The sequence below is a fragment of the Penicillium nucicola genome (genome assembly GCF_028828085.1).
Source record: "Penicillium nucicola strain IBT 29836 chromosome Unknown utg000001l, whole genome shotgun sequence".
Lineage (NCBI taxonomy): Eukaryota > Fungi > Ascomycota > Eurotiomycetes > Eurotiales > Aspergillaceae > Penicillium > Penicillium nucicola.
In genome coordinates this window covers 3246581-3272353 of record NW_026643125.1, presented here as the reverse complement: position 1 = coordinate 3272353, position 25773 = coordinate 3246581, and the positions used below count along the sequence as shown (strand labels likewise).

The 25773-nt window shown below is 47.9% G+C and overlaps 8 protein-coding genes across 8 annotated transcripts; 4 read left to right on the top strand and 4 right to left on the bottom strand.

Annotated features, from left to right (window-relative positions):
* Window positions 1-51: 51 nt before the first annotated feature.
* On the bottom strand, window positions 52-2052 carry N7511_001229 (fungal specific transcription factor domain-containing protein; the record flags this gene model as incomplete). Its single annotated transcript, XM_057123654.1, has 1 exon — window positions 52-2052. One exon carries the CDS (start codon window positions 2050-2052, stop codon window positions 52-54), a length of 2001 nt encoding a protein of 666 aa, XP_056989387.1.
* Window positions 2053-4277: 2225 nt separating this feature from the next.
* Window positions 4278-5905, bottom strand: N7511_001228 (hydantoinase/dihydropyrimidinase family protein; the record flags this gene model as incomplete). The annotated part of the gene is made up of 2 exons (XM_057123653.1): window positions 4278-5768; window positions 5870-5905. 2 exons carry the CDS (start codon window positions 5903-5905, stop codon window positions 4278-4280), a joined length of 1527 nt encoding a protein of 508 aa, XP_056989386.1.
* A 542-nt stretch (window positions 5906-6447) lies between these two features.
* N7511_001227 (uncharacterized protein) lies at window positions 6448-7533 on the bottom strand (the record flags this gene model as incomplete). The annotated part of the gene is made up of 1 exon (XM_057123652.1): window positions 6448-7533. One exon carries the CDS (start codon window positions 7531-7533, stop codon window positions 6448-6450), a length of 1086 nt encoding a protein of 361 aa, XP_056989385.1.
* Window positions 7534-8159: 626 nt separating this feature from the next.
* Window positions 8160-9675, top strand: N7511_001226 (Major facilitator superfamily domain general substrate transporter; the record flags this gene model as incomplete). Its single annotated transcript, XM_057123651.1, has 2 exons — window positions 8160-8560; window positions 8616-9675. 2 exons carry the CDS (start codon window positions 8160-8162, stop codon window positions 9673-9675), a joined length of 1461 nt encoding a protein of 486 aa, XP_056989384.1.
* Window positions 9676-10135: 460 nt separating this feature from the next.
* On the top strand, window positions 10136-12561 carry N7511_001225 (uncharacterized protein; the record flags this gene model as incomplete). The annotated part of the gene is made up of 13 exons (XM_057123650.1): window positions 10136-10250; window positions 10303-10336; window positions 10386-10435; window positions 10485-10579; window positions 10631-10776; window positions 10829-11012; window positions 11075-11144; window positions 11190-11525; window positions 11580-11887; window positions 11935-12035; window positions 12093-12265; window positions 12322-12484; window positions 12534-12561. 13 exons carry the CDS (start codon window positions 10136-10138, stop codon window positions 12559-12561), a joined length of 1803 nt encoding a protein of 600 aa, XP_056989383.1.
* Window positions 12562-13424: 863 nt separating this feature from the next.
* On the top strand, window positions 13425-16835 carry N7511_001224 (putative SNF2 family helicase/ATPase; the record flags this gene model as incomplete). Its single annotated transcript, XM_057123649.1, has 2 exons — window positions 13425-16376; window positions 16431-16835. 2 exons carry the CDS (start codon window positions 13425-13427, stop codon window positions 16833-16835), a joined length of 3357 nt encoding a protein of 1118 aa, XP_056989382.1.
* A 1403-nt stretch (window positions 16836-18238) lies between these two features.
* On the top strand, window positions 18239-22136 carry N7511_001223 (uncharacterized protein; the record flags this gene model as incomplete). Its single annotated transcript, XM_057123648.1, has 2 exons — window positions 18239-21784; window positions 21843-22136. 2 exons carry the CDS (start codon window positions 18239-18241, stop codon window positions 22134-22136), a joined length of 3840 nt encoding a protein of 1279 aa, XP_056989381.1.
* Window positions 22137-22357: 221 nt separating this feature from the next.
* On the bottom strand, window positions 22358-25121 carry exg2 (putative exo-beta-1,3-glucanase; the record flags this gene model as incomplete). The annotated part of the gene is made up of 3 exons (XM_057123647.1): window positions 22358-22769; window positions 22818-23830; window positions 23883-25121. The coding sequence occupies 3 exons, from the start codon at window positions 25119-25121 to the stop codon at window positions 22358-22360; spliced, it is 2664 nt and encodes an 887-aa protein (XP_056989380.1).
* Between the last annotated feature and the right edge of the window lie 652 nt (window positions 25122-25773).

The following is a 25773-nucleotide window of genomic DNA, read 5'->3' as shown; positions in this document are numbered from 1 at the left end:
GTAATGCCCCATCGACGCCCTTGATATTTGCTTTAATCCATATACTAATCTTTATTCCGGCATGTAGGAGCGAAGACCATCCGTCAGTTTATCAGCGTAAGCTCGGAGCGCCTGACAGAATACATCCATCATCGGAAACACATGTGTGCCGTTCAAGATATCAGACAATAGCCGAATCAAGACTGCACCCATCTGCCGTAATTGATCACTTCCAATCTCTTCGGTATTATCCTCTGACGGGCTCAGGTCTGCTTCACACAGCACGCTATTGATGATTCTGAGAAGGCGTCTTGTATCACGATGCAAGTCTTTCTGTTCCATCGCAAGCGCTTCAAGCCACTTACATAGAAACAATGCACATTCCAAGTTACAAAGCGAATGAATAGTGCTCCATGTCAAGGCCTGTGTCTTGGCGACATACTCCACGCCAAGTCGCACCGGAATGGAAAGGGAATGTATGGATTGAAGCACCGCGTGATAGACTTGTGGGGTTTGGATGGGCCGTGGTGCATTGGAGAATGCGGCTGCAATGGCTTCTGGATCCCAGGTGCATATGTTGCGGTGGGGGCCAAGGTTCAAGTGCACCCGGAGGCACGCTATGCGAAAGATTGCTGTCGCATTGAATCCCAGCGGGCCTTTGGGTGATGATGGAATTGTCGAAGGATCTGAGCTTGTCTCCCAGCTGCTTTGCCACCGCTTTAGTGCTGTATAGAGTTGTGTGCGGAGTTCCTGTGGCAAGGAAAAGGGTTGCTCTGATTCGGAGGTCCCAAGGCAAAATGCAGATTCCCATGCCAGATATATGTGCTGAAAGAGAGCATGGATTAGTAGCAGGTTTCCAAATGAAGACAAACTGATACGTTCTCGGGACGATGTTCTGGATTGAAAAAGCCGAGAATACCCGTCACGAAATGAAACGCAGGATGGTCGCTTTGAGTGAAGAGCCTGCCACTCTTGTGCGCTAGAGGCGGCCCAAAGCTCATCCGGCCAAGGGAGATAAAGTGAGGCAATTTCGCTATTTAAAATCTTCGGGGGCATGTTAAATAGGATTGTTTGGATATTGGAAAGCGTATAAGCAATAAGCTTCGTGCGCCTTTGCCCCTCTTGTAGAATCCACACTTCCCAGGATTGCTCAGTCGAATGGCGATCATGTAAGAGCAATTCGCTGTTGCGAAGATAGAGAGACATATGATCTGCCATTGTGACAGAATCCTGCAGTAGGTCCTTATAACCCCAGGTAGCCAGTGTCGTAAGAATTATTTGGGATTGCAAAATTTCAAATTGCTCTTTCTCTGTGGCATCCATATATTCTGTTTGCGACCCAGGGCTGTGCAGAGAATTTGATTGGGAATATACGCTGATATGGCGATCAATCAATGCTTTCGAGGCACGGTAAAAGGACAGGGCTCGGTCTCGCTCAAATCTGTACTGTGCTCCCATGGCCATAATTGCAAGGATTAATGGTGATATCAATTGGGCAACCTTAACAGTAGGCAGGTGTAAAAATGGCAAATGCGCATGGCTTCCGGTGAAGTAGCCCTCAACATATCGGCAAAACACGTATTTTGAAGGAAAGGTGAAAGAGTTCGGCAGAAGGTATTGAAAGCTCTCAATACGAGTAATAATCTCCTGATAATCCTCCCTGCTAATTCGCCATGGATAGCTCAAAGGGAGGTCAACACATCGTTTCAAGGGGATGTCTTGAATATTGTGACGCCTTTCTTGATCTTGAGAACTGCTGTCGTCATTTTGCTGAAGAGACGGAAGTTGGTAGTTGCATAAAGATGCATCATCGTCTGAAACAGGGCATTCAGAATTTGCTTCGTATGGCATTTCATGGACTAGTGGCCCCGATAATGCAGAATTCGCCGATCCTGGTATATCAAACTCAGGCAACGAGATAAGCTCAGTTGGGACTCCGAATCCCGTGGAGAAGTACCCTTCCAGAGATATGCTTGCATCCATTCCACTCCATAAGATGCTTAGATCCTGTAAATCTTGGTCATAGAAGTTTTGCTGTGGATCAATAGGAGGTTCCGTCGATATCAATGCCATAGCTGTGTTTATATCACTAGGTGAACTTGTTTGATCAGCGGATGGGATTGCTGATGAGTAGATGTTGGAATTTGTTGCTCCATGTGGTGTCAACTGAAACCCCCTAACATTATTTGGCAACGTGGTAAGCGGCTGAGATATATTCACTTCAGGTCCAACAACTTGTAAGCCAGTTCCGCCTTCAATCTCGGCATGGCACGAAGTGTCGTTTTTTAGTCTCAAGTGACGCGACAGAAGGTCCCTGACGTTTGTTACATTATGTCTATCAAATAATAGGAAGACCCACACCGACTTACCTCCTGGTGAAGCGTTTACTGCATCGGCAACCAAAAGGCTTTTCACGAGTGTCTGCATTGTCTTAGTTTGTTTGGATTGGGAGGTGGGTACACGAGTGGAGGCTTCATACGAGTTCTTTCGTGACGGAGCAGGTGTTCTCTTCGAGCAAATTCTCTCTTGCAATAGCGGCATGGTGCAACCTCAACACGTGGTCGCATGTTAGAGACTTAAGATAATGATTCTATGAGGTTGTGGATTTCCCAAGATTGCAGCCCTGAGTAACTCGATGGATGTTCAGGAAAGATACGCCAAGGCCGTTATCTCCCTAGTTCTTATGGTGCCACACGTGATTGCATCAAGACAACTACACTTTGTGATACTTTCTTTGAATTTAATTTGTACTGTTGCAAGAAAGTGAGCAAGGGAGACAACAGCTGGAAATAGTGTCGCCAGAATCCCCGCAAACTTTGAGCTTGTTGGAGTGTTCATCCAACTAGTTTGGAACTCGGGTCTTTCTTTCGAGCCTATGAAATAATATCAATATCAAACATTTTTCTGTTGAGGAAAGTTAAATTAGTTCGAGGTCGGTAAAAGCATGAATAAGCTGCTGCTAACAAATATCGACAATAGCGGCGGCTACCTTCAAAACCAATCCTGTTTACGTCTCAGCCTGTCTACTATAGTTTCTCGATAAATCCCACTTTTGGCAGTCCTAAGGTTCTCTTTTATCAAGGAGAGCAGGAATTGTATACCAATTCCAACCCCATCTATCACTCTCACGCCAGTGCCATCAACCGCAGCCTCGCAAAAAGCGCGCATCTCTGCCATTCCAGCACATCCTAACAAGATACAGTCTGCATGCTTCTCTTGAATCAGTGTGTCTATTTTTTGGGATACAATTGCTTGCACCTCTTCCTTCGGTTTTGAATCAAGTTCTAAGACCCCAAGTTGCACTGACTCGCAACCAGAAAAGAAGTCTGAGAATCCATAAGAAGATACAGCACGCTTATGAACCATCATGGAGCGGTCTGACGTGCAGATGATCCCCATACTCTCGCCAATCATGCGTGAGGCATACATGGCTGCTTCCATGATTCCGAGAACAGGGGCTTCCAGCTCCTCTTTGAGAACAGCAATCAAAGGATGCGCTCGAAAACAAGCAACCAAAAACCCATCATATTTATCTGCAATTGGTTTGATTTGTCGGATGCAGGCTTCCGTTGAAAGCACCGCATCTGTTTGTGATTCTATCGCAGTAGGTCCAGGGTGACGTGCGGTGAAACCATGTACGGTGACATCTGAAGGCAGACTAGATGCTATAGCGTCCAAACATTGCTTCGTCATATACTCTGTTGAATTTGGATTCACGAGTAGAATGTGGATTTGTCGGCTGGTGGGTGCCCCTGAAACACATGGTAAGACTAATTCGCTATGGCTTGTATCCATTGTTGATATTTGGTTGTGGTGTTTAGAAGATTTTGTTCAGCGAATGTCCGTGGAAGCAAGTAGCTTATCAGTAATAAAACAATTCAAGCTTACGGTCTCGCCATACCACAGATCTCAACAGGTGGTTAAGAGGGGAGGAGCAGGGTTTTCGCCCCCTCTTTAACTCGGGGTAGAAACCCCAAACTCTTGTTGCCGTTCCCCGATGATCAATGCGTCTAGAACACGGCTCATATCATCGGATATACAGAAAATAGCTGTGAATCACCTGAAAGTTGAATTATGGCTTGTCTCTGAATATCCCGCGAGGTTTCGGCGCTTTTGCAAGCTTCTCAATAGAATTGCATGGTACTGAACTTCAAGCATCATGATATTATGCTCTTTCATTCAGTTCAATTGAATAATTCTCAATGACAAAGCTCTAGAGGTATGTCCAGGTAAGCTGTTGATTCGATTTCAGAACGGACCCGGCCTAGCTACGTTACTTATATGTTGAACCGTTTGAGTTATACACCAGAACTCGGAAGCCACATATCACGCTCACCGTCACGCATGCCAGAAGGAAGCTGGCCCAGTTTTCCCACCAACACACGTCCATTTTCTCGCTTTAGAAATTTTCCTGTCCCTTTCTCTGCCGTCACCCGGTTTTCATCCGCATCCCAAACAACTTTGCCACGCAACATCGTGAAGCGAGGCCAATTTCTGACTCGAATTCCCTCAAATGGTGTATAGTCCACATCATGATGAAGGTTTTCTTGTTGAATTATTCTTTCTCCTTTATCCTGTGGGTGCCAGATTACCAAATCGGCATCAAATCCTGGTAGAATAGACCCCTTTTGTGTTAAACCGTACAATCTTGCCGGATTACCAGAGGTAAGCTCCACAAAGCGTGGTAAGTTTAATCTAGCTTCATGTTCCGGGAGACAAGCCTCTGACTCGCTAAAGAGAAGAGATAACCGTGTTTCGACCCCTGGGATACCCTTGGGGATTTTGCTGAACTTCGGTATTCCGTTGATAATGCCGGCTTTCTTTCCCTGTGGATGATCATATTTGGTAGGAGCATGATCTGAAGAGAAGACGGTGAAGGTATCATTTGCGATACCACGCCATAACCCTTCAAGATCTGCTACATTATGACGAAGAGGAGGAGAGCATACACCTTTCGCACCATGGAAATGGTCGTGCTCCTTGCACTCTAGCTTATCAGATAACAAGAACAAATAGTGCGGGCATGTTTCAGCATGAATAGGTAGAAGCCTTGTCTGGGCGTCTCTGATGTGGCTCATTGCCTTGTCGGAAGAAACGTGAACAAGTAATATAGGTGCATCAACAAGCTCTGCGAGAGAGATCGCGCGGTATGAGGCTTCATCTTCTGCAATCTTGGGGCCGGAAATCGCGTGGAAAAATGGAGCAGTGTTGCCGTTTCTCTCCAGGCCTTCGATCAGAAATTGGATCATATCGCTATTTTCAGCGTGGATCATCGTAGTTAACCCCAGTGAACGGCAAGCCAGCATTGTATTGAGGAGCTGACGGTCGGACAGTCTGTACAGTTCATAGGTCATGTACAATTTAACACTGGTAATTCCCTCCCTCTTCGCAATCAAAGGAAGCTCGTCTCTGAGAATCACCTCGGTGGGATTCGTGAGAATGAAGTGAAACCCGTAGTCACAGTACGACTGGCCTCGAGATTTCTCGTGGTAATCTTCAAGCACTGGGAAAAGCGATGTCATCTCTTTTGTTTGAGATGCAAAGGCGAGAACTGTCGTGGTTCCCCCAGCCACGGCGCTGCGAGTGCCAGTTTCCCAGTTATCTCCAGTTGGCGCATTTCTCTGGGCAAGATGAACATGAGAGTCTACCCCTCCAGGAGTAATATATGCCCCTGCAGCATCAATCACCTCCGTGTCGGGGCTTTCAGGAAGATCGTAACCTATCACAGTTATCTTCCCATCCGCAATTCCTATGCTTTGCCCAGCTGGAAGAATTCCACCCTCTGTGACCTGATTGAATATTCGTTAGCTCTTCGCATAAACTGTAAGAGTATGAAATGCATTTTACTTCGCTCCCGAAATGATATAGGAATAAAAGTAGGTATGCTCACAATCAGGCCATTTTTCACGATGGTTTCCAAACCCATTGTTACTACTTCGCTATTAAAGATAACTCGACGAAGGACCGTGATCTTTTGCTGGTCAAAATAGATTCATACGTCTCGAGCTACCAAGTTCCAGATGGATATATTTGGGGGCAATCATTTTCGTGTTGGGGAATTTACGCTAGTGCAAAAGTACTTGCTCCAACTTTTACACTCGTTATCAGTACTCCCTCGATCTGCAGAGGGGACCAAGATAAAGACTTATGACTGAGCTGAGCGTTTCAAAGATAAGAATGCAGAAGAAATACTCCGAGGCTGCATTTGCGTTCAATCCAGACCCCGCAACATCCCAGACAGGTTGGAATTTTGAGGTCACAGTACGAAGTTACCTGCTTGACGCTCATATTCGGTGTAAAATCGTTCAATTTCTGTATCCCCCTACAGCAAACTAAGCGGCTTGTAAAGTCCTGATGTTTTAGTGTTCACCCTTAATTTGATATTCGTAGATGCAAGAAACTATCAGGCATAAGTTATCAAGAAGGTCAATCATGTTTGGTATTCATTCAGTATGCTTTTTCTTCTAGCTACAACAGATCTGGCTCAACCATTCCAGTCCGCTCCAATATCATATTATAGTGCTCAGTTCGCCGGTGTTTTTCGAACGCAAAGATCGTGCTCTTGGGCCGGTGACAATCGGCCAAATCGATTGTCGCAACAACCAACTCATCCTCGTTGGTGGCAGCCTCTTTAATAATGTGTCCAAGAGGATGAACAATCATTGTACCTCCAATCAAAGGGTTACCATCCTCAGCGCCCGTTTTAGCGACATTGATGCTGAAACAAGCGTTCATATAACTATTTCCCTGACAAGAAAGCTTGTGGTGCAACATGACCATGTCCTCCGCAGCCTCTGTACTCATATCGAGCATGTGTCCGCTGGCAGATGTCGGGAAAGCTGTTGTATTATATCCGCAGCACATGATCTCCATCCCTTGGAGGCCATAAACCCGCCAGGCTTCAGCCCATCGACGATCATTGCAAATTAGCATGCCGATGATGGGATCGCCCTTTCCAACTGTACTTGCATTATCTTCAACGCCATTTGACTTTTTCAGCGCACCATCCACAAGTCCCGGAGCTCTGAATGCAGGAAATCCAAGGTCTCCAGAACGGAAGTAACGTTTCTCTAATTGTTGGTAGGCACCTGGCTCAGTTCGAGGCTCAACGGTGCCCGGAAGGTGAACTTTGCGGTATTTGCCGACAATCTTGTTTGCGTGGGCAGAATAATAGACGCTGGAGTTATAGTCGATATGAGAGCCGTTACTTTGAATACTTCTCTCTGCGTAGCCGATGTAAACATCAATGCAGAGAGAATGGGCATGATCCAACATGGGCTTGATATTGGCACATTGTTCGGCACCTCCCTTAGTTTGATCCTCGGTTTCGAAGTAGTGGCTCAGTTCATTTTCTTCAAGCAAGTATCGAGGAAAGAATGTCGTGAAAGCAAGCTCAGGAAACACGGCCAGCTTCACACCTTGTTTTGCGGCCTGTTCCAAAAGTGCAATCATGCGCTTCAATACATCCTCGCGCGAAGTTGCAAGATGAATAGGACCAAGCTGGCAAGCAGCAACCGTGACTACTCTTGACGCTGAAGTTTCCGTGGAGGTCATTTTTGCCCCAAGGAGTGAAATATCAAAGGGTTGGACTGTAAATGGATCTCTGGAAATCAACAAAAGGTTATTGCATCCAGCTTCGTGCATTATAGTAATATTACAATTGACCTAAAATTGACCGGTTTCCTTGTCGCCGCTTGGTTCTTGGGGTAGAAACCCTACTTGATACGTACGTATCGTCTCCTAGAATTGGGGTTGTTATGATGCTCTTTTATCTGAGCCAATCAGCAAGGCTGCCCCGATGCCGAGCTGTATTCTCAATCAATTGATTTCAATTCCAATCAAGCTAGATTATCACGATCATGATTTACTAGATATCTTTTAAATACAGAACGAAACTAGGACTGATATCTTCAAGGATGATAGCCAGTCATTCATTGATCCCGGTTTTCGTATTTTGGAGACGGGAAAGCAACTCTTTCGGGGATATCTTGTAATGCGGGGAAACAAACTAACCAATTCAACTGACGGTTATCTAGTCGGATATGGATTGTTATCTCGAGGTCTAATCGATTCAAATAGCTATAAATGAAAGAATTGTCTTTGATTACTATGTATCTGTCTGTGCAAGAAAGGTCCTTGGAAAACCTGGTGTGCGTACATGTGCATCAATCCTCTTAGGAATGGAAAAGCCTTTGGACTCAAAGCTCTCTCGAGATGAAGAACAATCAATCGATCAATCTTCCTATGAAGATCATGTTGAGCTTTCAGGTCGAGTTTCAATTCGTGAGTATGTCGCGACTAGACTCACTTCATTAAAGCCTCCTATGACGAATGCGGCCAATCCATTCAAACTTCTAGCCATGTTGAACTGCCAACAATGGGCTTTCTTCGCAGTCTCATTTCTTGCATGGTCATGGGACTCGTTTGATTTCTTTACGGTCTCGCTCACGGTCTCTGATTTGGCCGAGACCTTTGACAAATCCACTACGGACATAACCTGGGGGATAACGCTCGTTCTTATGCTCCGGTCTGTTGGATCTATTATATTTGGAATTGCAGCTGATCGATATGGACGAAAGTGGTATGTTTGTCGAGGTATTCTAGACGAACTTTCCATTATCTAACCTTCTACCTAGGCCTTTCATAATCAACAACGTGCTGTTTATTGTCCTTGAGCTCGGCACGGCCTTCTGTCAGACTTATCCACAATTCCTTGCTGTCCGAGCTCTTTTCGGCATCGCGATGGGTGGTATGTACGGCAATGCGGCAGTCACAGCACTCGAAGATTGTCCACCGGAGGCTCGCGGGCTTGTATCAGGTCTGTTGCAGCAAGGATATGCATTTGGCTACTTACTTGCTACTGCTTTTTCAAGAGCACTAGTCAATACAACTGATCACGGTTGGAGGCCTTTCTTCTGGTTTGCAGCCTGTCCCCCTATTCTTATCATTCTCTTTCGACTTTGCCTACCAGAGACAAAGGCCTTCAGGGATCGACAGTCCAGTAGGGCGCAGCAAGGAAATCTGGCCACAAGCTTCATCTCTGAAGGACGCCTCGCTATCAAGCGCCATTGGCTATTGCTTGTCTATCTTGTTCTCCTTACCACTGGGTTCAACTTTACAGCGCACGGATCACAAGACCTATATCCAACTATGTTGAAAAATGACTTCAAATTTTCATCCGACGCTATTACTGTCACCCAAGTTGTCGCCAATCTAGGAGCCATGGCTGGTGGTACCATTTCAGGGTACTGTTCTCAAATATTCGGACGAAGATTCAGCATGATGACCGTTTGTATCATTGGCGGGGCGATTATATATCCCTACACATACACCAGATCCAAAGCTGTCATGGTCGCGGCATTCTTCGAGCAATTCTGTGTTCAAGGGGCTTGGAGTGTCATCCCCGTCTATATAATGGAGCAATCTCCTGCCACGTTCCATACTTTCTTTGTTGGGTCAGCATATCAATTTGGCAACCTTGCGTCCTCAGCCTCCTCGACGATTGAGGCCAAGCTTGGTGAACGATTTCCGCTCCCATCAATGACTAACGCAGATGGTACAGTTGTCGAGCGCTTCAACTATGGCAAAGTCATTTGCATTTTCTTGGGATCTGTTTATGCCTACAACCTGATTATGATCTTTATTGGTCCCGAGAAAAGATCTCCAGTTAGGGTTACTGAAGATGAAATAGAGTAAAGCAGCTCATAACGATTGGATTCAAAGGGATATCTCTGTCACGGGGTCAGGCACTAGGCCAATTGATCTTAATTCAACACCTCATTTGAAAGAAGTTTGTCCTACCACAATGGTGTCTACAATCCGCATCCTCGGGATATTATGTACCCCAGCCTCAATGAATGTGAGCGCAATGAACCGATCGTGGTGGATCTATAGGTGTGGATCCCAGACTGAGTATTCAGCCAATCGCGGAGATCCCGCAAGGCTCAACCAGACACCAGTTGCCGATCAGATCCCCTTAGCTGTTGTGCAATCGAGCAATGGCCCACCGTAAAAGTCTTTGGCCAGCCCCTGATATTTGCTAACTGGGAATTCATTCGAGTTGAGATATTGGCGTGTGGGGTTATGCACAGTATATAAACCTGACCTTTCCCCACGAACAGACAACATAAAGCAATCTTCAGTACCCTCCTACATCATGACCATTGCATCTTCAATCCCGCAAAAGAGAAGAAAGGAAGATGACGATCAGGATGAGATCGTGAAAGATGGTCGGCTCACGACTGCTGCCGAGAACTTCTTCGAGGCTATCTGTAAGTAATCTTGTCCGATGAGCGATATGTAGAAGACTAATATTGTCTTCAGCTGAGGCCGGTATCACCCATTGCTTTGTGAACCTGTATGGCTTGTCAGATCCCTCCAGATACTGAATATTAACAGCTCAATAGAGGAAGCGATCATCCCGCTATGTTGGAGGCGATGATCAAGGCTAAGCAAGGTGAATCCCTCCAAGACTAGCTCCGATGTCCAGGGCTGATTGAAAACAGAGAACAAAGTCAATTTTCCAAACATCATCACTTGTCCTTCTGAGCTAGTTGCTCTTTCAGCAGCTTTAGGCTATGCCCAGGTTACGGGAGTTCCGGTATGATCATATGGAGTTAGATCACACCGCTCTTTACTGACTTCTAACTAGCAATGTGTTCTTGTGCACGTGGATTGTGGTACTCTTGCCTTGGGACAATCTGTTCATAACGCATCAGTTGGCAGAGTCCCTGTTCTATGCTTTGCTGGCCTGAGTCCGTTCACTCAGAATGGTGAGCTGTTGGGGTCAAGAACGGAGTCAGTTCCTTCGATGAGATGAATGTTGCGTTTCTGGCTGATGATGGTATAGATTTATCCACTGGCTTCAGGATATTCCTGATCAAGCTGCCATTGTGAGACAGTACTGCAGATACACTGGCGAGATCAAGACAGGTCGCAACATCAAGCAAATGGTAGCGAGGGCCTTGCAATTTGCAACATCTGACCCCAAGGGACCGGCATATCTAATGGCTGCAAGAGAGGTTCTCGAGGAAGTAAGTTGAAAGATGCAAATATCTCCGATTTTATGGCTGACGAGGAGGTTTCGCGTAATTAGCGTGTTCCCAGGGAATGTCTGGAGGCAGATACTTTGACTTCCGTTGCTCCAAGCGCATTGCCAGAAGCAGGTAAGATGTGTGCACTCTCTGATTGACCTTGGCTGAATTTAGCAGATGTGGAATTGATCGCCAAGGAATTGATAAACGCAAAGCATCCGCTTGTCATCACCACGTCTCTTGGTCGTAACCATCAAGCACCCGCCCTCCTTGAGGATCTTTGCGATAGGCTACCAATCACCGTAGTTGAGCAGATTGGCTCCGACCTATGCTTAAGCAGCTCACACGAGGCCTATCGGGGCTGTACCGTTAGCACCCATCCTGAGGTTTTGGAAGCCGATGTCATCCTCATTTTGGACTGTGACGTGCCTTGGATCCCCACAGCTGGCAAGCCTCGACCTGGCACAAAGATTTTCCATCTCGACATTGATCCACTGAAGCAGCAAATGCCACGTAAGTACCTGCGAAATTCTTCCTCACTTCGTACAACTAACTTTGTTCGAATAGTCTTCTCCATCAATGCCACTCGCAGATTTAAAGTCGGCTGCGCAATTGCTCTGAAGCAAATCAATGATTTCTTAGCTAAGACTGATATTGACACCGCTCAATACGTTCAGGCATTCAAGGAACGATCGATCGATCACAAGAAGTGGAGGAGCTCTCTGCAGAATCTTGAAAAGCCATCAGAGGATGGTATTATCAGTGTACCATATTTGACCTCACGGTTGCGAGATACTCTTCCACAGGACACTACATATGCCATAGAGGCTGTCACGAACGCAGGAATTATCATTCATCATCTCAATCTGACTCAGGTATGTGTAAGTTCATGATATTTGATATCTTTGCTAATTATTCTCAGTCAGGGAGCCTCATTGGCAGTGGTGCCGGTGGGCTTGGATGGGGCGGCGGTGCAGCACTGGGAGTCAAACTGGCTAAGCCCAATTCATTCGTTTGTGGAATGTGAGTGCTTCAATATTCAAGCTCTTTTTCTGTGAAGCTAGCTGACAGTACTTAAAGTGTTGGCGATGGTGTATATCTGTTCTCCCAAATGGAGAGCGTATATTGGATCGCTAGACGATACGACGTTCCATTCCTAATGATCGTGCTGAACAACAATGGATGGAATGCACCAAAGGTCTCGGCTCTTCTTGTTCACAAGGATGGCTTAGCCTCTAAGTCAAACCGACGAGGTAATTGGAGAGATAGAGAGTGGATATATCAATGCACGATAGCTAATTTGCTGCAGATCTTAATATCTCGTTTGAACCCTCGCCTGATTATCCCGGAATTGCGACTGCAGCTGGAAATGCTTGGGGGAAAACAGTCACTAGACAAGTTGACCTTGATTCTACTCTTGCTGAGGCAAGGAGTGTTGTTGAGGGTGGAAGATGTGCCGTGGTTGAGGTTGCGTAAGTGTGAAGCATGACAATTCATTCACCCCAGCTAATTGTGATACAGTGTTCCATCCATGTGGAAAGAAGAATAAAACTCACCCTGGGGCACTTGAGTTGATTATTGAATGGACTATTAGGTCAAGCGTATGGGTGTTCCCTACCTGTTTTGGTCAACGTCCTAGTTCAATGTCCTGAATGGTTAGAAATCCTTGTCTGTACATAGCAAATGACCCTTCTCTTTACTCCCGATACAAATCACTCCATATTGTATTCACTAATATTGGGAAAAGTCAAAGTTGATGGAATATGACCATATTGGTAAACATTTCATTTCATAGCTGACAGATGAGATCAACGCAAGTGCTTACTTGAGGGCTACTCGGTTTAATTTATCCCTTTTGTAAGGACTAGCGATATTTGGAAAATTCGCTTAGTGATTTTGGAACGCGACTCATTTCGAACGCCGTAGAAGATGTTTAAAGTCCGTATGGTGGGCTATCATGACCGAAAGACAGAATGCTTTTTCTTTGTTTGCCAGTTCTGCCTCAGGCCTCCCGTTGCTAGGGAATCTGAGCCGCACACCAAAACAAATCGATATCGATAACGTCGACCTTTCTCTGCTCAACCCCACCACCCATCGACAACCAAGGTGAGATCATCCTCATGCACTGCTGCTAGCTTTATTTCTACCTTCGAGCTTCCGACTGGGAGCCCCTTGCTTCCCAGAAATCTCCGAACAGCCCACAACATTCGAGAACACCAAGACTGAACTGACATTCCAGCGCCTTGATCAGATTCTTTTTCCCGTGTCCAGCTGTGGCATATTGGATTTGATCATCGGAGGCTTTGCCTATCAGTCAAATCATCGCTACCGCCGTCTGACTCGAACCGCGTCCTCGACTGCGGACCCAACACCCCGCCGCATCCTCAGTCCACTTCACTCATTCACTACACCATGGCCAGAGAAAGCAGCGCTCCGACAGAGCCCCTCACTCCGGGCAAGCCGAATCCTCAGGCCCGCCCCGCACAGGTTCAACAGCAACCGGAATTCGGAAAACCCTCACCGATCGGCCAAGCACAACGATCAAACCATCTTTTCAATATTCCGAAGCCCAACCAATCTCGAGCCGAACATCACCGACCCGCCAATCGACCGCAATCTCAGCGTCCCGGTCACCATGCTGCGCCTCAGGTATACCGCCAACCAGCTACAGGTGGGCCAGCCGCAACCCCATCAACGAAGCGTAGTGAGCCGTGGGATCCCTTCAAGCCTGTTGCGCCATCGGCTTATAACAACGCTCGTCCACTCAACCCTCCCGGCTCAGTGAGCATCAAGCGTCCCGAGGCTACCACTTGGAATACTCCCCGTGCCCCTCGGCCAATCTTTACGTCCAAACCTCTTCCGCCAAAGATGTCGAATGCTACCAAAAATTTACAAAGCTTCATAGACCTCACCCGAAATGAAAATGCCCCTACCAGCAGTTCAGTTCCCCGTGGATCGACTGACTTTGGGACTTTGGATATGTACGGGTATGTGGACTCAGCTGCGGCAGAGGAAAACATCAAGGCCTTGTTGGAGGGTGCATTCGAAGACGAGGAGGAAAAGTCCAAGTCTAAGCCAAAGTCTAAGAAGAAGGGCAAGAAGAAGAAGCAATCTAAGGACTCCAAGAAGGAGAAGAATCCCCCAATTACTGAGGACACAAAGAAAGAAGAAGCGACCGACGATCTCGACGATCTTGACGATCTCGCTGCTCAACTCCAAGGGGTCACAGTGAACGACGCAAAAGACACGGAGAATGAATCCGACAACGTGCCTGTGAAACCCTCTTCGGAGGGTTCTTCTGTTGGGGACGAAGTCGCTAAAGAAGAAAAGAGCGACGCTGAAGCGGATGAGGAAGATGAGGAGGAGGGGGATGAGGAAGATGAGGAAGATGATGAAGAGGACGGTGTGGTTGAGGGCCTGAAAGTCACCCTTCTGCCTCACCAAATTGACGGTGTGTGGTGGATGTGCGACAAGGAGACCGGCCGAAAGACGACTAAAGGAATCTTCCCCAAGGGTGGAATACTTGCTGACGATATGGGTTTGGGAAAAACAGTGCAGGCAATTGCTCTGATTCTCAGAAACCGCAAATCCGACCATGAACACAGCGATGACACCGACGAAAAGGAGGGCAAAACTACGAAATTGCCTCCTAACTGTAGCGGTTCTACTTTGGTCATTGCGCCCCTTGCACTGATCAAACAGTGGGAGTCCGAAATCAAAGACAAAGTTGAAAAAACCCACAAGCTCTCTGTTTGCATCTATCATGGTGCAGCACGAGCAAAGAACGCAAAGAACTTGGATGACTTTGATATTGTTATCACAACATATGGCACTCTTACCTCGGACTTCAACTCATCAGCCACGGATAAGGCGAAGAAGGCCGGTTTGTTCTCGATTCACTGGTACCGTATCATCCTCGATGAAGCACACACCATCAAAAACCGCAACGCCAAAGCTACCCAGTCAGCATATGCATTGGATGCTCAGTACCGGTGGTGCCTGACAGGAACACCCTTGCAGAATAACTTGGACGAGATGCAAAGTCTGATCAAGTTCCTCCGAGTCAAGCCCTACGATGATTTGGCGGCTTGGAGAGATCAAATCAGCCGACCGCTGGCCAATGGCCGCGGAGGGCTCGCGATCCAGCGGCTGCAGGTCTACTTAAAAGCTTTCATGAAACGACGCACTAAGGATGTTCTCAAAATGAACAATAACGTGAAGGAGGGCGAAGAAGGAGAAGATGGGAAGCCTAAAAAGTCCAATGGCTTCCATATCACCAAACGTGAGGTCATCAAGGTCGCCCCTGAATTCATGCCTGGAGAGTTGAACTTCTACAAACGTCTGGAACAGCGAACGGAAAATAGCCTTGAACAGATGATGGGTGGTGCTAAGGTTGACTACGCCGGCGCTTTGGTACTGCTCTTGCGTCTTCGTCAATGTTGCAACCACCCCGACCTTGTCAAGGGCGATTTGGCCAAAGACAAGGATATCCTTTTGCAGAACAATCCTACTTCCAGCCAATCTTCGCAACCGAAGTCTGACGACCTCGACAGCATGGCTGAACTCTTTGGTGCAATGAGCGTTGTCACCAAGAAGTGTGACGTTTGCCAAGCAGAACTCAGCCCCGATCAAGCTAAGGCTGGCAATACGCGCTGCGATGAATGTGAAGCCGATCTCAATGTCGACATCATTGGCACAGGCAAGAAACCGAAGAAGTCGAAGAACAGTCGCAAAGAGAAGTACGTTCCTGAGTCTCCCTCCGTTCGCAGACACGAGCGGAGGAACAGACGAGTCATCCTTGATAGTGATGATGAGGACGAAGAGGGCGACTGGGTTGTTCCCAACGATGAACGCAAAATGACAAACCTTGGAAAGGCAGGTGGTTCAGACGATGAGAATGCGGAAGGTGGCGGTGAATGGCTCAACTCTGAAGATGAGACAGACGATGAGATTGAGTCTCCCTCCAGAAGAAAGAGCAAACCCATCGTGCTTAGCGACTCCGAAGATGAGGAAACCGACTCTGACGATGAATACACGGAGGAAGGTGAAAATGGCGAATTACCATCCACCAAGATTCGCCATTTGATGAAGATTCTCAATCGCGAGGCACCAGACTTCAAGTTCATTGTATTCTCCGTTTTCACTTCTATGCTAGACAAGATCGAGCCTTTCTTGAACTCGGCCAATATCGGCTTTGCGCGCTACGATGGCGGTATGACAAACAATCACCGTGAAGCTAGTCTTGAGAAGCTCCGCAACCACAGCGGAACTCGTGTGCTACTGTGCAGTCTGCGCGCCGGTGCGTTGGGTCTGAACCTGACAGCCGCAAGTCGCGTCGTTATTCTCGAGCCTTTCTGGAATCCCGTAAGTCGCTACATCCAACTCTTTCATAATATACAATGCTAACTATCAGTTCAGTTCGTTGAGGAGCAGGCTATCGACCGTGTCCATCGTCTGAACCAAACAATCGATGTGAAAATTTACAAAATGGTTATCAAGGGAACTGTGGAAGAGCGCATTGTGGAACTGCAGGACCGCAAGCGTGAGCTAGCCAACGCTACCATCGAAGGCAAGGCTGGTGCTGGCAAGTTGACCATGCGTGATATGATGGCTCTGTTCGGTCGTGACGCCGAATCAAATTTCACTGATAAACAGAGCACTTTGGACTTCAACAACAAAGTAGGCTTGTTGAATGCTGCCGAAGAGGCTACACCCGCTCCTCCATCCTCGCAGGTGTCATACTCTGATCCTCGCAACCGGGTTCGGGATGCCCAACCCAGCCGTCCTCGAACTGAGGACTCGGTTTATGGTCGCCGCTGGTGAGCGACATGAAATGAAATTATGAATGACGTTTAGGGGCGAGGTTTGGGGGAGTTATGGTTGGCAGCTCAAGATGATCAATTTTCGGAGTCACTTGTCATTAGAATTTTCTCTTTCTTGTTTGATATTCCCTTTTTCATTGCACATCTCGTACACTTAATTTACTGATGAGGAAATCCCTGCTCCTGAAGCTCATGCTTACCTCTTAACCGGGGCTAAGGGTTGTTCTAGGCCAGCGCAGACCTGAACCAGGGGTGTGAGCTGCCCATTTGCAGCACCCGGAACCCATGCCCACGAGTCAAAAGCTAAACCCTATCTTAGTTATGGCAAGCTCTATGTGGGACTCGGGATTGTCGTCCGGCGGAAGCTTCCAATGCTGATGCCTTCCTTTATTTCGACTACAGCTGCTGTACAGACTTGCGTGTGGAGCTTCTAAATAGTGAACACGATCTCCATTAAACAAGTTGGCTTTACATAGCGTATGAGGAGGTTCGGAGAGACAAATTTTGGTAGTCTTTTATACCCAATTATAATGTTTGCGGAGACTTTCAGCATCATTCCGTGTTACATATATGTCGTTCTATCCATGTCCTTCACATCCAAGTCCAATCTGATGTGGGGTGTGATCCATCATTCTATGGCACAGAACCCCTACGTGGAGTGATTCTCGACTTGTCTAGAAATGCATCGTACCTCGCAACTGCGCTCTTTGGTTATAGTCCGGCGTCACCGAATCCCGCCATCGTGTGCCCTGGCCTGATACTCGGGAACACCGACGTGATCTTTTCACGCCATGAGCTCGAAAGTCTCGCTTTAAGTTGTTCATTTAGGTTTGACCAGGTTCAGTCATAGATGTAGTTTTGCGCTGTGAACTTTGCTCGTTGAAATCAGCGCTCTAGCCACAGAACCGGTACTATGTAAGCCGTCAAATACCATCTGCCGAACTCGCTACCACGGCTTCTATAGTCTGGATCTAGAATTGCGAGTCCATTTATAATGGTACTCTCCAGCGAACCGGACAAGAGAACCGAGGACATGGATCCAGGGCCAACGTTATTCCCTGTTGGTTGCTGTGTTGATAGGTTGAAAATGCAGGAGAAAGCTCGAGCTCTGGAGTGAATCTCAGGATACCCCGACTAGAGCACAAATCCATGGAGATCTCTTGCATTTCAGCCCTTTTGTTCGTCTCAATATCCCCATATATTCTGCTGTCGTCCGTTTGATTCTCAATATGATCTAAACTCGGCCTTGAGAGCTTCACCTGCCTTTTGTTTTAACCGAACCAATACCGACACAATTCAGTGAGTTTATCCAAACACAGCCTGTGTGTCTATATCTAACGCCCAGTGTCTAATTAGATCGCCTTCTTCGCTGACCCTCAGCAGATTGAGGTTCAAACTTAAGCTATGCCACTACCCGACAACACTGACCACAGCGATTGGACAGTCATTTATAACGATGAAGGCGGCAAAACGGAAGATCAACTATCTCACAAAAGACAAACTCTGGCAAGAACATTGTCAATCCCCAAGACTATGTGCATCTTTTCCGAAGCCAAAACCGAGATAACAACAGTAGCTGAGCCACCATCACCAAAACTGAAACTACCCCAACTGGGCAACGATTCAGCCGAAAGAATCTTCCCAGTTCGCTCAGCCCTTTCATTTGATTCGGCTCCCTCGTCCGCACTGCCAACCCTGGCTATGGAGAAGCTCGAAACGCCATTATCACCATTCTCGGATTCATGGACTGGCAACTTTGGAAACGAAAAGACCAGCTTTCAGCCGTCAATTGCTGCTGTAAGAGAAAGCAGTGAGCGGGAGGTTTTCAAGGGGCAGGATTTTTTGACCAGGCAGAATCAAAAGAGCGATTTCGTGACTGAGTACTCATCAACATCCAAGAAGCAAGACCGAGGAGACGACCATTCGTTGGATGATCCGACTATACCCCATGCAATCAGGGACGATCTAGCAAGCGCCAATATCTTAAGACAATTGCATAATACCATGGAGAGTGGCGGCGACGTGCTTGGTGCTTACAGGCCGACCAATGGGCTGCAATATTCTAAGCAAGACGAGGAAGCCATCGCCATCCAATCTTTCGGCGCACTAATTGTGCTGGAAGAGTTGAATGACAAGTTTACGGTGCAAATAGCCAGCAACAATTCCTCCAAAGTCATGGGATATTCACCAGATGATCTTTTTGAACTCGATTCGTTTTGTGATATCTTGTCCACATCACACGTTGATACGTTTCTCGACCATACCAGCTTTGTCTTGGAAGACGAGTATGAAGTTGTGAATCATGGGCCAGAAATCTTCTTGTTGACGCTTTTACCTCGTGAACCTCTCGGCCAAAATATGCGATGTGAAAAGATATGGTGTACCATGCATACCAGCAAAGCATATAAGAACTATGTTATCTGTGAGCTTCAGCCTGCCATGGCCTCTGGCTCGACTACGAAAGCAACCCAAAGAGTCCAACAGCCCGAGAGACATTCACGCATATCGAAAACAAGCTGTACAGACCTTTCTCATCTTGGGGGCTGTGACAACATTGCAATCCAAAAGGATAATTCTTACCCAGCGAGTTTCAATGTCACAGAATCCCCGGAGATTCTCAACGCTATTCCTCGCATTCTGCAGCAGCTGGCCAAATCTCAGACGATAGAATCACTCGTTCGGAATACCGTTGCCACCTTGCAAAGTCTCACTGGGTTTTCACGAACAACTATGATTCATTTCGAAGACGAGATCAAAGGAACAGTACTTGCAGATAGTATTGACTCTTCACTGGAGCTGACCTCATTTGAGGGTACCAAATTTCCCGAGTCATCGTTCCCTGAGCCGCTGCGTAAACGATATATGCGCAACACGGCCTGTCTCTCTTATGCCAGAACTAAGCAATCTGCAGAGCTTGTCTACCGCGCCTCTACAAATAAACACGCACTTGATTTGTCACATACCTATCTCTCTGCAGCCCCGAAATCCTCGAGGCCCAGTTCCGGTCCTTCTGTCGAAGCTTGTCTCTCAATCACAATCAATGTTTCCGGCAAACTCTGGGGATTGATATCATGCCAATCATACGAGGCAAGCAGAACTTTGCATCCGATGGCTCAGAAGGTTTGCTGGTTCATGGCGGAAGCAGTGGCAAACAACATCCAGCGACTATCCTCTACTCTTCCCATTGTTCTGAAAGAGCTGCCGATGTCTTGGGATGATCAAAACAAAGTCCAAACTGCCGATTATCCGTCAAGTGATCTGCTCGGTTTATTTGGCGCGGACTATGCTGCGGCATCAATCATGGGAGAAGGCAAGATATTAGGCAAACCGGTCGACTCTCAGGAGGTTCTGGCAGTGTTGGAATACATGAAAGTTAAAGAGATTTCCACGGTTCTCTCGTCAACAAACATTACCTCCGATTTTCAGGATTTGAACTACTACCGTGGATTTCATTGTATATCTGGTCTGTTGTATGTTCCACTTTCGGCGGATGGACATGACTGCATTATATTCTTTCGGGCCGAGGGTCGAATTATACCCAATGGCTCTAAGAATGAGACAACGTGGTCTACATCAGAGTTCGAAAGAGCATCCTCGCTGTCGTTGCTATACCGAGCATTTAGTGAGATCTGGCAGGAGAAAGAGGCAGCTATGCAGAACAATCAACTGATGCGACTACTGCTTGCCAACTCTGCGCATGAGTTTAGAACACCTCTCAATGCGATTATCAATTACTTGGAGATTGCTCTGGATGGATCCCTGGATCAAGACACACGAGATCACATATCCAGGTCTCACTCAGCGTCCAAGTCACTAGTCTATATCATCAATGATCTGTTAGACCTGACGAATGCTGAAAACGGACAACGCCTGATCAAAGACGAGGCATTCAATCTATCCGAGACTCTCACAGAGGCAACAGACATTTTCTGGGAGGAAGCTCGACAAAAGCACGTCGACCTGCAGGTTGTCCAGCACGCAGCATTGCCACCTGTTCTCGGAGACCAACGACGAGTCCGTCAGGTCATCACCAACCTGATCAGCAATGCTATTCAGCACACAGCATCCGGAGCACTTACCATCGAGTCATGTGTCGTTCCTGAGAGCGTAGATCTCGATCATATTACAGTCGAGATTGCAGTCCACGACACCGGGTCTGGTATGTCCCAAGAGACCGTTGAAACATTGTTCTGTGAACTAGAACAAGTCTCCAACAAGGGGTATATGAAGACACCAAAGTCATACGGATGCACAGCCAGCGGCACACCAGTAGAGACAGAAAGTGTGCTTGGACTCGGTCTCGCGCTCGTTGCTCGAATCGTGCGCAATATGAACGGCCAACTCAGCTTACGATCCGAAGAAGGAAAAGGAAGTTGTTTCAAGATCCGACTCGAGTTCCCACTTCCATCCGAAGAACGCGACAATCAGGCTTCATCTATTGTTTCAGATAAATCCCAGCCCCGACAGAAGCAAGAAACCAAGAAAGAAACATCCTCCTGCACAAACCGCCCGGAAGACGGAATACCATGCGAATGCGGGATCACACCCGAATTCTCCAAAGGAGCAGTCCTCGAAGTCGACGCAAGCCTGAAAACAGGCGAATCAAAGAAACTCTCGTTGCCACGCCCAAAGTCGGAAACAAGCAATGCGCCGCACGAAGCACATCGCAGGACATCCCGTCTCCCAACGCCACCACATTCCCCGAAGGGATCAAGCCCGCCAGCCACCACGTCACCAGACGAACCCCAAAGCCTCATTCAGAACACCTCCGCTATGGATGCCAGGCTGCATGTCCTGGTCGCTGAGGATGACCCGGTAAATAGTACGATCCTGCGAAAGCGTCTAGAGAAGCTCGGTTATACAATCGACATGACAGCAAATGGCAAGGAATGTACCTCGGTCTACAAGAACAATCCTGCGCTGTACAGTGCTATTCTGATGGACCTACAGGTAAGCTTGGTTGTTCTTCAGCTTTACTGGGACTGCATATCTAACCCCGCCATATTAGATGCCTATTGTGGACGGCCTGAGCGCGACGAAGATGATTCGTGAACATGAACAGCAGCTGGCTTCTTCTGGTCTGCCTGTGGCTCGGGTTCCCATTTTTGCTGTGTCGGCTTCTCTTTTGGAGAAAGACCGAGACACGTATGTTCAGTCTGGCTTTGATGGGTGGTTTATGAAGCCGATTGATTTCCAGCGCGTGAATGTTTTGCTCCGGGGCGTGAGGGTGAAGTGTATGCGCAACGAGTGTGTTTATCGACCTGGCGTCTGGGAGCAAGGTGGTTGGTTCAATGAGATTTAAATTCAAGTAAGCGATGAATGTGATTTCTAATAACACCTAACGAAGTATGTCCATATTTCATAAATGAATGAGTATGCAGGTGAAAACGAAGAAACTCCTGTCTTTGATGGTCATCAAAATGCACAATAAAATGCATAATATGCAAGGATTTCACATTAAGCCCATGATATCAGGAAAGAAATGCAAGCAAACGCGAAACAAAAGCAAACATTATCATAACATCAGTAATACTCCGGTAGGTCGGAGAAGTCGGGGACTGTATCACCGCATTTGAAGGATGGCGAGTATGCCTTGCTGGGCATGTAGCCATTCTTCCATGCTGTACGGTAGCTCCACTGTGCTGCAGACTCGGTGCGCCATGTCCAGTAGAACCAGCCCATGGCAGTTTCAAAGGCGGACATCTGTGCCTCTGCATACATCAGCAGGAACTTTTTGTACGAGTCTGAGTACTCAGACGGGTCTTTGTTTGCACCGGAACAGCTGCAAGTTCCCTGATCGGCCGTTGGACAATACGCTGTCGAATCGCTTGTGTCGTACGTCCCTTCCCAGCGTGTACCACGGCCGACATTATTTACGTACTGGCCACAGTCTGTGTCGGCTTGAGACCATTCGCCACATATAGTAGGGCCCCATCTGTTTGTGTTAGCTTCGTAGGGGAAGGCAGAGGGGGGTGGAGCTTACCCAGAACTTGTAGAGTTGATGCTCGAGAGCATAGGAGACCAGCTGTTGCAGATGATTTCCACCTTGGCAGTGTGGTTCAACACAATTTCACCCGTGTTAAAGGTGGTGTACTGGTGAGTATCCAGGTACATATTATCGGGGCCGTTCTTGAATATGCTATCCCACTTGTCCAGATTGAGGAAGCCATCATGTAAAACAATAGTAGCATTGATACCATTGTTGCGAACCAAGGTTGCAGCCTCTTGGGTCCAATTAAGGACTTTCTCAACGGGCAAGGTCAGCATCAATGGCTCGTTCACGAGACCGTAGATAGTCACCACATTTTTGTACCGATCCTGGGCGAAGAACTTGGAAAGCTGATCATGAATTTCGAGTGATCGCTGGCGGTTGAGTGCGCCGTCTGTGCCGTCGATCCAGTCGATACTGCCCTGGCGACCACTGTGATTCCAGCCATTCTGACTACCGGGAAGTCCATGAATATCGAGCTTCACGCGAAGTCCATATTTGCGGCAATATTCAATGGCACGTAACAGGTAGCGCCACGAGATCTTAGCAACATAGGGATCGTCGTCGTAAGTCTTTACGGCCCAGTAAGAGTACTGAATACGAACATGGTCCAGTCCCGCCTGCTTTATCTCTTGGAAATCAGACTCGGTGATGAACGTAGCGTAATGCTTCTCGATCGTGCTTGCTGCGGAACCGCCCAGCTTCTTGCTCAGGGTGTACTCATCGATGATCCCGTCGCTAGATGACCACTTGCTGAACAAAGACGGTACAATGAAGGGTTCAATAGATAGCCATCCGCCGATGTTGACTCCACGAATGGGTTGGGAGCCGTAGGGAAATGCTTCGTCGAGCGGAGGCACGTTGTCATTTGCTCGGGTAGAATCATCCCAAGTTGAGTTGATTCCCATGAGAGAAAGATCGCCCACTGTGGCGTTTGTGAAGGTGACATTGAAGCCGTTTGTATCGTACCAGGTAAATGGGTCCAGGACAGTGCCTTTCGCATAGCTCTGAAGTAGTGTTAGTTAACCATCATTCTAAGGAGATTCCATGGAGACTGACCGGAATGCTGTCGCGGCTGATACTATCCAAATTGGAATTGGATGGGCCCCCAGAACCAGAAGACGAAGAATCAGAGCCTGAGGTCGAGTTGGAACTGTTCTTCTTTGAGACAACCACAGCAACAGCAACGATGACACCAACCAAAACGACAAAGGCCAATAAGCATGCAATGACAATGCGCTTCTTCTTAGACCAATTCGACCAGAACTTCCAGGCAGGCGGCCCTCGGCCACTGGAATAGCTTCCCTCCCAACTGTCTTCCTCTTTCCAGTGCTCGTCTTCATCTGGGGGAGGACCACCGCCGCGATGCCGAACCTTGGCGATAGAACTGCGCCCTTCTTCAAGAAAGGCACCGGAAACAACCCGAGCTCCAGATCTATGACGGGACCGGCCTTCAGCGACTTCTGGACCAAGTGCCTCTTCAGCAAGAGCAGCCCGTTTTCGCTGTCGTCGTCGCTCATCACGAGAATCATCTTCACCGTGAGACTGCTGTCGTTGATCTTCATAATCGTGCTCGGCAGCCAGTCGCGCCATGGCATCCCGACTCAATAGATGCGAGGCACTGCTAGAAGACTCAGTACTGCGATGCTTCGACGCAGGCACAGCAGCAGCTCCAAACTCCATCTCGCGATCAAGCTCTCGCTCACGCTCGCGTTCCCTCTCCCGCTCCCTCTCTCTCCTCCGCCGCCGTCTAGCCTCCGCCTCCGCCTCAACATCATCAACATCGCGATGCCTGCGCTCTCTCACATCCTTAACAGGACTCCCACTCTCACCCCGTCTCCTCCGATGCCCATCTCGATCCCGGTCCCGATCTCTCCGCTTGACAGGCGACGTAGCAGGCGATTCCTTAGCCTTAGATCTATCCCTCTCCCTCTCCCTCCGTCTCCCATCCAATTCCTCTTCCTCCCGCTGTCTCCGTCTCCTCTCCCTCCGCTCTCTTCGTCTCGCCTGCTCCTCCTCATAAGCAGAATCATACTCGTATTCATCCCCATCATGAACATGCCGCGCAGACGCAGACTCATTCCCCGATTCGCCTCGGAAGCGATACTTCGCACTGCGCGCATTGCCAGGACTGGACGTTGTAGCGCCCTCGTCGGCTTCCTCGTGTCGGCCACGGATGTATTCGCGCTCGCGCTCGATGTCCCGATCGCGACGGCGTGAGCGCTCCTTGTCGCGTGTGCGGTCTCGATCTCGATCTCGTCGCTCGGGACGGTCCCGGCTGCGGGATTCGCTTGGCATGCTACTGCTGCAGATATGCGCGCTCGTTTAGAGGTGGGCCGGTGGTGATCTTTGGCGTGGAATGCTGGTTGCACGTGGAGACGGCGATCGGTAGCTTGTTTGGGGGTTGGGTGATCAGGGGCGGAGGTGGGTTGAATTGAAATGCTGGAGTGATCTGGGGAGGGTTGTGACTCAGGAGTCAGAGACACAGGACTGACGACTGAATGTGGATGTGTCAGAGGAGAATTACAAGGCGCAGGTGCCCAGCCCAGGCCAAGTCATTGTTTTGCCGATGTTCTTGCGGGATCTTGGTTCAGCTGTGTTTTGGTTTTTCCCCACACGGAAATACGCCAATAAAAGCCACAATATGCGGGAGCGTCGCTATTTGATCTTGTTAGATCTATGAGGATATCAGGGCCTGTTTTTGTTCTACTGAGACGAGTGGAGTTGTTCAGGAACTGGTGGAGCCACTGCTAGGGCGACGTGGATTATATCTCCCACGGCTGTCTAAAGTGGAATATGCGATAAACAGAGATCCTGGTATGTTGGTTGTGATAGATGACAGAAAACATTAACTTAGATACAACTGATCATTTTGCACATATGCAAACTCCGAACCTATCTAACAAGGCAGAAATAAACAAGCATCATGTCCAGCGAGTGAGGGTATGCG